At 55.3% G+C, this 13795-nt stretch overlaps 1 protein-coding gene and 1 pseudogene across 1 annotated transcript in view; one reads left to right on the top strand and one right to left on the bottom strand.

Moving 5' to 3' along the window:
• The window catches only part of GLI2 (GLI family zinc finger 2), a 178338-nt gene extending 176718 nt beyond the window's left edge, over nucleotides 1-1620 (bottom strand). The window contains exon 1 of the mRNA XM_029933330.1: nucleotides 1482-1620. Coding sequence (XP_029789190.1) covers nucleotides 1482-1620 — 139 coding nt within the window. The remainder of the gene's footprint in view (nucleotides 1-1481) is intronic.
• A 9330-nt stretch (nucleotides 1621-10950) lies between these two features.
• Nucleotides 10951-12858, top strand: LOC115287043 (annotated as a pseudogene).
• Nucleotides 12859-13795: the final 937 nt, after the last annotated feature.

Genomic DNA, 13795 nt, shown 5'->3' with positions numbered 1-13795 from the left:
CGGAGGGCCCCAGGGCAGGCCAGAGAGGCACGGAGGCTCAGGCTTGCCCAAGCTCACTGAGGCCTCGGAGACCCACGAGTCTGTCCCTCAGGCAGAGGGACAGCGTAAGCAGTCACCACAGAGGAGGGGAAGCCTGAGCCCAGGGAGGGAACGGATCACGCGCAGACACAGACAGCCCTGCATCTGGGCAGCCCGGCCTCCCAGCCAGCTAGACTCCTGCCCTCAGCCTCTCTCCTCTCCTCCCCCCTGCCCTCATTTCCTGATACCACCCTGTGGGGGGGGTCCACCTGGGGGCTTTGGCTCCTTCCTCCACCTCAGCTGGTCACAGAAGGAGGGCCTGGACAGCCAGTCTCCAAGACGAACAGGAGCAGAGGGGCCTTACCAGGTAGGGAGGCCAAACGTCCACCTCCCCACAGGAACAAGAAGGTTGGCCTCGGGTCCACCTCTCCTGACTCACATCCTCATAATGAGCTCCAACTTAGAATCGTGAACAAAAATAAAAATAAATGTAGTGACAACAAACCAGAGCTCCTCTGGTTCACTCCTGGAAACACCAACTCCTCCCTCCTCCTCCAAGGGTCTCCCGGCTTCCCTGGGCTCCAGTCCCCGGTGACGCCCAGCATGGGTCAGGGACCAGGACCTACTGAGATCCCGTGGGAGACCCAGACACTCAGCCCTGCCTGGCTTGCTAAATTGGACTCCCCACATCAGCAAGCCGCACCCCTCCCCTCCACCGCCTGCCACGTGTGTGCGCATCAAAGTGTGAGAGGCGCTGCCCATGCCCACACACCCACCCCGCGAAGGCAAATCTGCCCCCGCTGCTGCCTGGGCTGTGCCTGAGCGCCGAGAGCAACGGGCCATGACTAAATGCACTTGAATAAAAAGGGGAAGAAAAGAAATCTAAGACTCTCCATTCCTCGGAGACAGAAATAGTTTTGTGGCCTCCAGATGGACTGCGCGCACACAAGGGGAGGTCTCGCCTTCCCGCCAAACCTTCCCGACGGGATGCTGGCACGGACCAGTGGAAACCAGAGAGCATTTCTCTTCGGGGCAGTAAATGAGAGGCTGCAGCTCATGTAGGCCTTCTGTTATAATTAAGTTGGCCAGAAATGCACCTAAGGATACTAAATACCGTACCTGACCCCCTAATTACAGCCAGAAGGGATCAGGAGACAATTACTTTCCAAAATAGTCCTTGACAGGCCAGAAGCCAGAAGCAATGTCCCTGGCGCATCTCAAACGTGCCAAGGGAATGCACCCAGGGCCGCTAGGCAGACTGAGGGTGGCCAGATCCTCCAGAAACCTGCAGGCAAATGTCACGGGGCCTGACATCCCCGCGAGCAGGGGGCGCCCTCCTCTTTGCCCCCCATAAACCCAGCATGCCTGCCTGGTGACATCAGCCACCGGCCCAATTAAATCCTAATGGGCTAATGAAAAACACGCCTGCTGCCCACCGAGCATGCAGAACACACGGTAAGTACCTCCTTGGGCAGCTACCGCCGCCGCGGCCACCGCGAGAGCAGAAGCCTTCCTGCCAGGGTCAGGGAAGGTGACACCCTCCAGGCTCCCGCTTTTGGCGTCCTTTTTCTCCGTGGCCGTGACCGAGGCAGACGTCTCCATCTCAGCCGCTCATAGTCCTGGGTGACAGCCCTAAAGAGAAACACAGAGACGTTCAGCCACGCCGACCGCCCCCAGACCCAGCCGGGAAACACCGACCCAGATTCGCAGCCGCCACACGCTGCTAAGGCTTAATTCTCTCATAATTGGGAAGGAGGGTTTAATTAATTTTGAGAATTATTAGTTCTGAGACTCCTCGACTCATCTGGTCCTCTTTTCAATGACCTCCCGGACAAGGTTTATGTTGCCTTCTACCCCAGATTTCTAAAAATCTGTGCAACAGGTGCCCACTGGCTGGGGTGGTGAGCAGCGAGAACTACTTTGAGAAGTGACAACACAGGCAGGACAGCAAACTGGGAATCACAGGAAAAGAAAACCAGAGTGACAATTCCTTAGTGGTCCTCAGAGAAAAGCCCTCTTATTTTTATTTTTTATTTTTTAATGTTTATTCTTGAGAGACCGAGCATGAGCAGGGGAAAGGCAGAGAGAGAGAGGGAGACACAGAATTGGAAACAGGTTCCAGGCTCTGAGCTGTCCGCACAGAGCCTGACACAGGGCTCGAACCTACGAACGGCGAGATCATGACCTGAGCTGAAGTCAGACACCTCACCGAGGCGCCCCAAAAAAAGCCCTCATTTTCCTGTTCCTTCCCTACTGACCAAGACCCACCTCTTGTTGACTTGTATATACGTGCATTCATTCATTCACTCATTCAACAGATTTTTCACCATTTATGCACCAGCGCATACTCAGTCAACGTATTTTTTTTAATGTTTTACTTATTTTTGAGAGAGCTAGAGAGACGGTGCAAGCAGGGGAGGGGCAAAAGGAGAGGGAGACACAGAATCCGAAGACAGGCTCGAGGCTCTGAACTGTCAGCACAGAGACCAATGCGAGGCTCAAACCCATAAGCTGTGAGATCATGACCTGAGCCGAAGTTGGACGCTCAACCGACTGAGCCACCCAGGCACCCCAGTCAACATATTTTTAAGCCCTCTTACATATCAGGCATTCTGCCCAGTGCTGAAGGTACAGTCCACAAAGCTTACATTCTACCTGGGAGAGAGATATATGGGGAATGGGGGAGGTGGAATAATGTCTATTGAGTTTCAGTTATCGGGAGGTAGTGTAAAAAAAGCAAGCAAAATGGAAGGACAGAGCAGGGTGGTGGGATGAGGCCTGCTGCCTTGCTTCTCTGAGGTTCGAATGGGGTGCCACGTGAATCTTCCGTGGGTGCCCACGGCAGCCAGGGGGCAGAGGCAGGAGCCACGGACCTGGATGGGCAGAGGCCGGCTTGTCTAAGGAACGGCAAGGTGAGTGCAGGCCCTGGAAGGTTCGGAGCAGACAGGGCATATGACAGGTCTCATGGGGTACTGGAGTCACTCTGCTGTTGTGTGACAGCAGATGCAGGGGAAAGGGCACCACTGGAGTGACCCAGGAAGACGGTGATGGTGGTCTGAGGCTGTGGAATGCGGAGATCACAGACTTTCTAGGGCTTGGACAAGGGATGCAGGGCACAGATAATGCCCTATCTGTGGCTAAGTCCCAGGTCACACACAAGCCTTTTGCTAACATGCTTTATCACGTGCAAATACGGCTCATTGATTATTTGTTTCAAGTTACAGAATAGAAACATGAGCCAATCTTCTTAAAAGAAGAGCAGTAGTGTCAAAGATGGCTCATATTTTTGGCTGATGGCCTGGATGAATGAATGATGTGCTGTTTGCCAGGATGGAGTCCCACTGGTGGAAAGCAGGATTGGGGCAGAAATCAGGAGCTCAGTCTGGGCCGTGTTAAGTCGGAGTGCCTAGTGAATCATGCAGAGGCTGTTGGATATAGAAGTTCAGAGCTTACGTGAGAGGTAGAAGCTGGACATAGGAATATGGCAGCCATGGGGCAAGATCCCCAAGAGAGAGGGTGGAAGCAAAGAAGAAGAGAAAGTTCCAGAGCTGAGACTGGGACATTCCAACATGTCCAGGAAAAGGAGAAGAAGCCAGCCAAGGAGACTAAGCAGGAATGAATGGTGGGGGAAAGAGGAGGACACAACCACCAGGAGAGTGGGGGGAGGGGCGGAAGCCAACGCGGGAGTGACACAGCTTGAAGAGGGGAGCAATCAGCTTCCTCCCAAGCTTCTGAGAGATGGAGACTGTGAGGCCTGAGGGCTGAGCCATTTCGGTCGCATGTAGTGACCATGGTCCCCAAGTGGAGAAAGCAGGAGAGACAGAGGCACAAACAATTTCATCGGAGAGCTTTGCCATAAAAGCAAAAACTAATGCAACAACCAGAGTTTGGAGGTCCGTGGTTGCTATGTCAGAAAGGAGGCAGGGTTGGTTTGCAGGCCCATGGGAAGGGAATGTTCTGGTAAGGAGTCAGTGGGTCACAGCAGGGCAGAGACCAAAGGCAGTGGTCGACTCCATCCCCAGGGGCCTGGAGGTTAAATTCATATCTTCAGGTCCAAAATTTCATCCTGTTAGATCTGCACAAAACTCTCATGTCTAAGTAGAAAGTTGGAAAAGCCCAGAACAGTGGATGGGATGTATCAGAGACAGTCCTCGGTCCTGCTGGCCTGCCGGGCAAACAGCCCGTGTCCTCAGCCACCTGGCTTTGTCTGCACACACTGGCCTGTCCTGCTTCTGCACTCTTTTAAAACTCCCTGTCAATAAAATCCAAGGCAGATGGGGGACAGAGAAGTCTCCCTGCAAATTTTAGTGAGTTCTGGGGTTTCCTTTGGCCTCAAGTCTATTTGTGAAATCTGGCTATGTGAACTGCTCACCGACTACACACTCTGGCCCGCACCCACTCAGCCTTCAAGGCCCCCACAGCCCAGCCACAGGAACCACCTCCCAGCTGGCCGCCTGAGCTGCATGTTTGGGTCACCTCCTTCCTCCCTATGTTCCTCTGACATCTGATCAGCTGTGATTGCCATCACTTCACCCGCAAAGCACCTCACTAGGCCGGCGCTCTTGGCTTCCGGGTCCAGGACACCTTCCACACCACGTGCTGTCCCCCTCCAGGCTGTCCTCTACCCGAAAGCCAGGTGCCTTCCCCAAACCCACACCTCACTGCACTCCTCCTCTGGCCAAGGCCTCGCGGAGCCCCCATGTCTTTTAGGAACAGTCTTCCGTATACTCCTCTGCCCACTGTCCTCCCCACCCAGCCAGATGTGACCAGCTTACCCCTGTTTGCCACCAGGCCTACGCTCAAGGTATACCACCCACCCGCAGTCCTTCACCCTTTCTCTGTGGACCCCTACTCTTCCTGCAAGATGCCGCTTGGATATCAGCTCCTCTGGGAAACCCCCAACTCCTCCCAGTTCCGGTCACTTCTGCTTCGGGATTTCTGCATCAATCCAACACCCTGATTTCTGCATCAACCCACACCCTTCTCCTTGCCTCCAGGTCAAGCTGACACATAGCAAATAGGCAGGAATGCCTGGCAAAGAAAACGGGCCTTTGTGGCAGGAAGCCACAGCTCTTTGAAATGCAAGTGATCTTGTGAACAGCATGGCTTTTCCTCCTGGGAAGCTCAGGTCAAGGAATATTTAGGCCCAACATGAAAACACACCTTGAATTTGGAAGGACAAAAATTAAAGTAACAGCTGGAATAACAAAACGTTAATAAGCATTTGCCATGCGCCAAACACCTTACTAGAGCGATCTCATCTAATCCTCACATTTTACATAGAAAGAAACCAGCGCTCAGAGAAGTGGAGTCACTAGCCTGAAGGAGCACAGTGAGAGGTGGCTATGCCAGGCCTTGAGCCCAGGCTTTCTGGCCCAGCGCTGCACTATTAAGCACCATAGGGAGCTGTCCCTTGTGTGAGGACCGCGAAGTGCTGAGGGATTTACCCTGGAATCCCCCGGAAGGCATAAGGTAACTAACTGTCGAGCCCTTCAGGTACCGGGAGCATTGGACCAGGAGCCCAGGGGCCCAAGAAGCAAGTTTTGGCCTGGCTCCCACCCTAGTGATATATCCAAGGTAGTGACTTTGGTGGATGGGGGCCACCAGTGAAGGGAGCCAGTGAGGCCCTGCATGGAACCCTTAAATGAACTGGGTGTCCTCACACACTTCCCCAGCATGCTGTCCTGGTCATGATCTGCTGTACCCGCACCTGACTGCCTGCTTGACTGTGACCTCATCCAGGGCCCAACGGGGCCTCGCATCCCTAGGTGCCCTGGCCCAGCCGAGCGGATACTCAGAACCCTTGCCAATGGGTAAGGTGGGCACCAGGGGGCCAATCCTGCATCTGGAGGGATGGGGATGGACCAGAGACCGGCAGAGGACTGAAGGCTCCCATGGGGTCAGCACCTGTGACCAAACCCAGCCCCAGCCCTGGTGATGGTGATGGTGATGGGCTGGCAACACCTGAGGCATGGATCTAACGCTTTCCAAATGCAGATGAGGAGACTGAGGCCAACAAGTCAGAACCTTCGGATCTCCACAAAGGGAAGAGGCTCAAGAAGGGACTGTGACAACCTCTGTGAAGGGACATGAGGCTGAATGAAAAGCAGGAGGCTGTCGCAGCTGGTGCTCCCTCATACCAGCATCCTGCCCTGTCGCGCTATCTGTGTGAATGTCATCAACCCAAGTCTCACAAAGAAGGGAGTGAGCTGCCCAGGGCTACTCTCCACAGAAGAGGACCAGGGCCCCTGGCAGTACTGCCTCCTGGAGCCTCAGGGCGTGGCCACCACAGGACCACGGTGACCAGAGCACAGGGAGGAAGGGTATTTGGAATCCACTCCCCACACGGCCTTCTGTGGTCTGGGAACAAAGGTCCACGGATACCCACAGTGCGGGGAGGGGGGGTGTCAACCCAGGCAGGGAGAGCGCAGGCAGGATCCACCGAGCCATGGTGTGTGGGCTTTGCCACATCAGCCACTGCCCTCAGCTTCCCTCCCCTTCCAGGAGAGAAAGGCAGTAGACAGAGCCGAGAGGCTGCGTAAATCACAGGAATTAGCGGGATTAGCACAATTTCTGGGTAAACACCAGGCACCCAGAGTCCCAGGCAGCCACTTTCACTCCCTGAAGCTCCTCTGAGCCTTGTCAACAAGCTCACCGGGGAGGGGGCCCCCAGAGGCCAGCTGAGGACAGCAGTGGGGGGCCTGACTGGGGGGGTTCCCACACCTGAGCTGGGGGTGTGATGGTCTGTGCTGGAATCCCACGGGCCCCACAGAAGGGGCTGGGAACACAGCACTCACGGGGGGCGGGGGAGAGGCAGCACCCCACTTCACACTTAGGGAACTCACATGCTCTAGCATGTTCCAACAACTCCCCAGAGGAGATGCAACCACACTCTCCAGGTTCTGTTAAGGGAAGGGGACGCACTGGACGGGAGGCCAAGAGGAGCCCTCTGCACTAGAAGACCTTCCCTCCAGGCCCTCGCCACCCCCTCAGGGAGTCCTGGCAGCACCCTGCAAGCATTCCTGGACCCTCCCCTGCTCTCACCCCTCCTCCCCCTCGGAGACTCTGATTCCATAGGTCCAGGCAGAGCGTCAGGGACAGATAGGACACTCTGTAAAAAGTTCCATGGGTATTTGCACAGGTGGGTTTAGAGAAACCTTAACGGGGACGCCAGGTACCAGGTTGCTCCCAGATTCTTTACAAATTATTCCCAGAGATTTATAAGTTCCAGATAATGCAAGGCTGCACAACCCCAAGGGAAAAAGACACCTTGCCTCTGCTAACTTGGAACTGGAAGTGGGTGTCCCTCAGGCATAAGTACGGACAAGTCACAGTGCCTTTGAGCCTGTCTCCTGCACAGACGTGTTCACGCCACAGCACTGAGCATCACCGGGGCTCACCACGGCATCCTGCTTGTCACCATGAGGCCCCAGTGCCCTTGCCACCTGAGCCAGCAAGGAAGCACACGCATGACGACGGCACAGATGTAGCGCCTTTAATGTTCAGTCATTGCGTTCAATACCATCGGCCTCTCCTGTAACCAACCCTATGTGTTTTGCTTCTATGCCTTTTATTCTACGCATTCTATGTTTTGATTCTCTGCATCCTCATTCTGAGGAGGGGTTCCTGGCACAGAAGAGGTTAAGAGCTCTCAGGGAGAGGACTAGCTTGAAGAATAAATTAATAATCAGAGCAGAATGAGCGAATAACTCTGAAACCTGCAATCCCAGATACCCTCCCACCACCTGGCCCCTTTGAACTCCTCTAACGAGTGAGTCACAGGAATTAGAGCGTCTTCCCTGGGCGAAATCAATCTCCAGGAGAGAGATGAAACCTCGCCTCCCCGCCCGTGCAGCCACCTCTGGGCCATGGGGCTCTCCTCCTCTGATCTCAGCCATGAGGTGTGCGTGCCCAGGCCCCACACACAGAGACATGCAAGGGCACACGTGGAGCACACGCAAACATGGCCACGTGCACAGCCACAGACGTGCACATGCACCAGGTCACACGTGCACACCAGGATCCCATACACACATCCACGTGCTCACATCCACAGCCACATGCAGCACACACAGTTACATGCATAGACGCACATGCCACGTGCACAGGCTCACGCACAAGTGTGCATGTGCAAAGATACACACAGACCAACACCCAAAAATACACCAGAGATAATAAATACCGGCCCTGCCTTGTTCGGACTTATTTTTAAGATCAAATGAGGTAAGATGGGAAATTTCCTGAAGTGAAAAACACTGTCAGTGCAACAAAAATGAAAGATAATGTAACTATAAGCTCGTTATAACTCAAAAGAGAGTGGCAGACTCCCCTGCCCAAGTTGTGGCCCCCTTTGTGGCCCCAAGGTCCTGACAGCTTGTCCTGTATTCCCCCCACGTGACCATTTTCCAGATGGCAGGCCGATCTACTGGGGTCCCCCATCCCAGGGGATGCCAGTCCAAGGCCCCAGTGCAGACTCCAGCCACGTACACGTGAAGGTAGGGTCTGACTTTCCAGGTGGGGGGCATGAGGGAGCCAGACGTGCAGGTCTACATAGCCCCACTGCCCCACCTGGAACAAAACTGACCCTCACTCCATCTTGCAGGGGAAGAGAGGGTGGGTGCGGTGAGGGTTCACAGCCATGCCTCTGCCCTGTCCCCTGGCTCCTCCCTCTTCCAGTGACTTGGTGGGGAGGGCCACACACCCCTGCCCGGGCTGGGCCTCTGGGGGAGGGCAATCTTGGAAGGGGAAATCAGAGGCTGCAGAAGACCATGGGGCCCTGGCCTGGTCAAATGTGGGATGAAAGGCTGGACCCTGGGATCCCAGCTCCCCAACCCCAGGGACAGTGAGAGGTGGTACAGTCCATCCCAAGGTGGTCAGGAGCAGCACACATCACAATGTGCGTGGGGCGCCTGCACACAGTCGCTGCTCCGTACCCCACGAGGACACCTTGGCTTCCACGTGGGCATGGCACATGCTACCCAGCCTGCTGCTGGCTGCACTGTGGGGACAACTAGAGAAGACACACCTGGAAAAATATACACCGTTCTTCTAGAACCTTCCCACTGACATACCATGTGGGGCTGCCACTACTCCGCGGCTCAGAGGAAGAAGGTCCCTCAAACTGCTCCATTGTTCCTTGGATCCCTGCTCTGCCCGGCAGTGTCCCACACACTGGGAGCCTCGTTAGCAGAGAAAGGAAAGATCAGAAACTTTAAGCATCTGTGGGTGCCCACATGAGGCCTCAAGTTTCCATGCTGCCAGCTACCCTTGTGCGGCCAATGTCACGATCGTTGCTTTACAATGAAACCGAGGCCAGAGAGGGTAAGCAACCTATCCAGAGTCACACAGGTAAGATGTGCAGCAGTGCCATTCCAATGCAGGTCCGTTGTATTGTGAAGGTCACACGTTTTCTTCTTTTTTTTTTTATGTTTTATTTATTTTTGAAAGCAAAAGAGACAGAGCACGAGCAGGGGAGAGTCAGAGAGGGAGGCGGAGACACAGACTCTGAAGCAGGTTCCAGGTTCTGAGCCATCAGCACAGAGCTCAACGCAGGGCTCAGTGTCCTGAGCCAAAGTCGGATGCTTGACCGACTGAGCCACCCAGGTGCCCCAGGCCATATGTCTTCCACCACAACCAAATCTGTTGAATATGTCGATGGCTGCCACGTGCAAGGAATATCACAGAGGTGCAAAAGGCATAAAGCACAGTTTATAGAGTTCGCTGAAGGCTATGCCGGTCTGTGCTAAATCTCCAATAAGTAGCAGAGACCTCAGGGCCGGGGAAGCTCAGAGAGTGGGGGGCTACTGATTGGGGACATTAGACCACTGATCTGCCTGGTGGTTTCAAGACAGGGAATGAAAGGCCTTGAACTTGGCCTGCAGAGGGGAGAGGGAAGGGCACTCCAGGGGCAGGGAATGAATGGTCTGGGCATGTAGCCTGGGGGACAGAGAGAAACAGAAAGGAGGGTATTCTCACAGAGAGAGAGGAGCAAGGGACAGACCAGGCAGGGGGGTGGAGGGGAGCTGCAGGCCCTGACAGGGTCTCTGGGAAGGGCAGGCTGGAGGGAGACAGGTATAGGAAGAAGGCACTTCCTTGCTTCCTGGATCTCAAACACACTCTGGCCAGGCCACCGGGCCAGCCTGGCTCCCACCCTCCCAGCTGCTTCCAGAAGCTTCAGATCAGAGGCCTGAAAAGCAGGGAGAGAAGGGGTGCAAAACCCTCACCCTCCTGTTGTGACCGGGGTGGGTACCATGCAAACATCACCCTCCTAGCAGGTGCACCTGCTTCTTCTGCACTCCTTGAATGGATTTCTCCCAGTACGAGTGCTCCCTAATTTGCCCAGCCCCTGGGCTTGCAGGCATTCAGGAAAACCGATAAGTAACCCTAATTCACGCACTTGCTGGGCCGGAACAGCGGCCAGGGAGGGCCCTGATGGGAAATGCGGGCCCCTGCTGTGGTGGCCAGCCTCCGATAAAGAGAGATGGGTATCAGGGTTGGAGCTGTTTCCTGAGGGGATATGGGTAAGAGCTCCTTCGTGACCGACACTTCAGAACACATCAAAACAGCCTTTCGCTGGCATATGGGCTTATTCCCTGAAAGCTCCAGGCTGTGTCCACGCCTCCCTGCCCTCACACCATCCCCATGCCTTCCTGCCCGGATCATTCTTTCCTCTCTGCCCCATGCAAGGACGCCAGGCTTTAAAACCCAGGAAGCCTGCCCTACCGAACTTCCACCCGGGGTCCTGCTCAGACCAAACTGACCCCTCTGAGCTGCTTCTGAAACTTTCCTGCTCGCACCAGCAGTAGGCACGTTCAGAGGGAGCACGGTGAGCACGGAGTCTGGAGAAAAACGACCACATGAGAATCCCAGCTCCATGGAGAGTTAGGCACAAGAGCAAACTTCTCACTGAGCCTCAGCTTTTCCATCTGGGAAATGGAGGTGACACAGCACCTCCCTCGGGGTGAGGATTACAAGCACATGCATGCCCCAGTTCAGAGGAACGTTCACTGCATTATCATCATGGCAGCCCAGGCAAGCCTGCCCGTCTGGGGCAGGAAGACGTGTCCCGGACAGGGCTGGGGCGCCAACCCAGCTGCAGGAGGGGCTGTTGGAGAGACGGGACGAGGCGGCCCCATCCCAGCCCCCTCCTCTCTCTCCCTCTACCCACCCCCCAGTGCCTGTGCCTCCAGGGTCTCACATGGAAACTCTCGGGTTGGCACTTTTTTGTAATGTGGCATCCCGCGAGACTGCAAAGGCCTGCAGTCCATCGTCGCCTTCCTCCAGGAAGTCCACCCCTGGAGGACAGGGGCTCTCCCTCAAACCCCCCCCTCCCCTAGCACAGTGCCAGCAAAGGCCTGCTCCCAACTTGGCTCCCGGAGGAGGCCGCCGTCTGCAAGGCGGACAAGGGGCCCGCTGTGCGGCCGCCCAGCCAGACCTAGATATTTTAACAGCTGCATTGTGTATTTCTGAGGCGCGATTCCCGAGCGGGGAAGAAAAACAAGCTTCACCTCTGGCCCAAGGAGGGCAAACAGACTGGCCCGGGCAGGCGGCAGGCAGAGGAGAAGGGCGCTGGGGGGCCCGGGACTGTGGAAGACAGGACGCGAACAGTCCTGACACACAGCAACGGCCGGCGGCAAGCCCCCCCACGAGACCCCTTTCATCCAAGCCCTGGGGAGGGAAAGCGAGGACAGAGGCCCAGCAAGTGGGGTAAGTCCCTGAAGGAGGCTGTGAAAAGGGAAATAAAGAACCAGCAAGGCGGAGGGAGGTGCCTACATGATAAGGTACAAATCCCCATCGAGGCCCTGCCTTCGAGTCTACCCACTGGGATGCTATTTCCCCAAAGCCTCTCCGGCTAAGCCCCCCACCACCTAGGTTCTAGGTCCTTGCCCTCCGAGGTCATGTTCCCACACTGCTGTGTGTTAAGTACCTGCTTGCACACCTGTCCCCCTTCAGGCTTGCCCCAGATGCGGACTCATCAACATCTGATCCTGACTCCATGTGCAAATGCCCACTGGCTTCCCCCCAGGTCTCCAGCCCCACAAGGTCAGGGATGCTCCTGGGACCTGTCAGCACTCAGGGGTGACAGACTGAGCACCCGGGGGAAGACAGCAGAGGCCAGCTCAGGGCAGGGGCAGGAACTGGAGTCCACTCTAATGCCTGCCACAGGGCTGGCGTCCACAGTGAAGGTCTTCAGGGCAAAACCGCTGCAGGCCATATGAATGCCCTCCTTCCCTTAAAGCACAAACTCCTTAAGCTTTTTGGCTTCCGGTTTGGAGGAGGCAAAGGTGCAACTATCTCTGGTTGTCCTGAATCTGGGTTCATTCAAGGCCAACCATTTCCACCAGGCTGTCTACCTTCAACCCAACGAGATCCAAGTCGTATATCTGAAACACCCTGGTGGTGAGGTCAGTGCCAGGTCTGTCCTGGTTCTGAAGACTGGCCCCCTAGGTCTGTCTCCAATAAAGGGTTGGTGATGACATCGCCAAGGCAACTGGTAACCGGAGGGGTCTAAAGATTATAATGACACTGACCATTCAGGACAGACAGCCCCAGATTCAAGTGGTACCTTCTGCCTCTGCCCTGATGATCAAAGCCCTCACTGAACCCCCAAGAGACAGAAAGGAACAGAAAAACAGTAAGCACGGTGGAAATATCACTTCTAATGAGATGGTCAACATGGCCCGAAAAACACAGCATAGATCTTCAGCCAGAGAACTTTCTGGAACTATTCAAGAGATCCTGGGGATGGCCCAGGCTGTGGGCTGCAGTGCTGATGGCCACTGCCCTCATGACTTCGTAGATGACATCAACAGAGATGCAGTGGAATGCCCAGCCAGTTAAGAACGAGACAGGAAAGTATCTCAATAAAGGATCATTTAACAACCAATGGGAAAAAAACAAAAACCAGAACTCCTTGAACACAAAGACTTTGCTATACATAGTATTTAGCTCTCGAGTCTATACATTGTCACGCACCTACTGTGTGTGGGCACACACCACTGTCAAGATAAGTGCAAAGTCAAGTGTTTCCTGCGTAAAGGGTTCTGCTTGAGCTCTCACGAACTCAAAGGGGCTATTTACTCCGAGTGGGATCGTAAGCCAGAGAATGGTGTGGACAGCTTTCCCACAAGCCTCCAGCCATCACCTAGATCACAGCTGTTAGAGGATCGGGGGGCCCTAGCCTTCACCCAGCTCGGGGGACAAATCTCACTCCTTCAAACACCTTGACTTAAGTGACCCAAGTCCCAAGGCTCTCCTGAGGAGGGGACGGGGCAGTGATGGACCCCCACTCGAGGCTCTGGGCTGGCTTCAGGAAAAGGAGGCTCATCCTGTCCACTACTGCCCCTTGGAGCTCAGGGAGGGACTCTGGGCTTTGCCGAGTCAGCCCAGAGTGGAAACAACCTCTTTCTGGGGTACCAGGGGGCTCCATCAGTTGAGTGTCCGACTCTTGATTTCGGCTCAGGTCCTGATCCCAGGGTCGTGGAGCCCCGTGTCTGGCTCTGGGCTAAGTATGGGGCCTGCTTGGGATTCTCTCCCTCCCCCTCTCTCTCTCTGCCCTTCCTGTACTCGCTCTCTCTCTCAAAGTAGATAAACAAACATGGAAAAAAATAAAAGAAGGAAAGAACGCCCATCTGCCTTCTGGGCTTCAGCCCGACCAAAGACCAGTGAGATTCCGAAGCTGCCTCGCAAGCACCCACACCAGGGCCAAAACCACCTCCTTCGGACCCCTTCAGCCTTCCCCCTCTGATACGCAGAACAGCCTCCAGATCTCACCCCG

This window comes from Suricata suricatta, chromosome 3 (assembly GCF_006229205.1).
Source record: "Suricata suricatta isolate VVHF042 chromosome 3, meerkat_22Aug2017_6uvM2_HiC, whole genome shotgun sequence".
Lineage (NCBI taxonomy): Eukaryota > Metazoa > Chordata > Mammalia > Carnivora > Herpestidae > Suricata > Suricata suricatta.
Note: the sequence above shows the minus strand (reverse complement) of the source record. Positions and strands in the feature narration are given on the sequence as shown.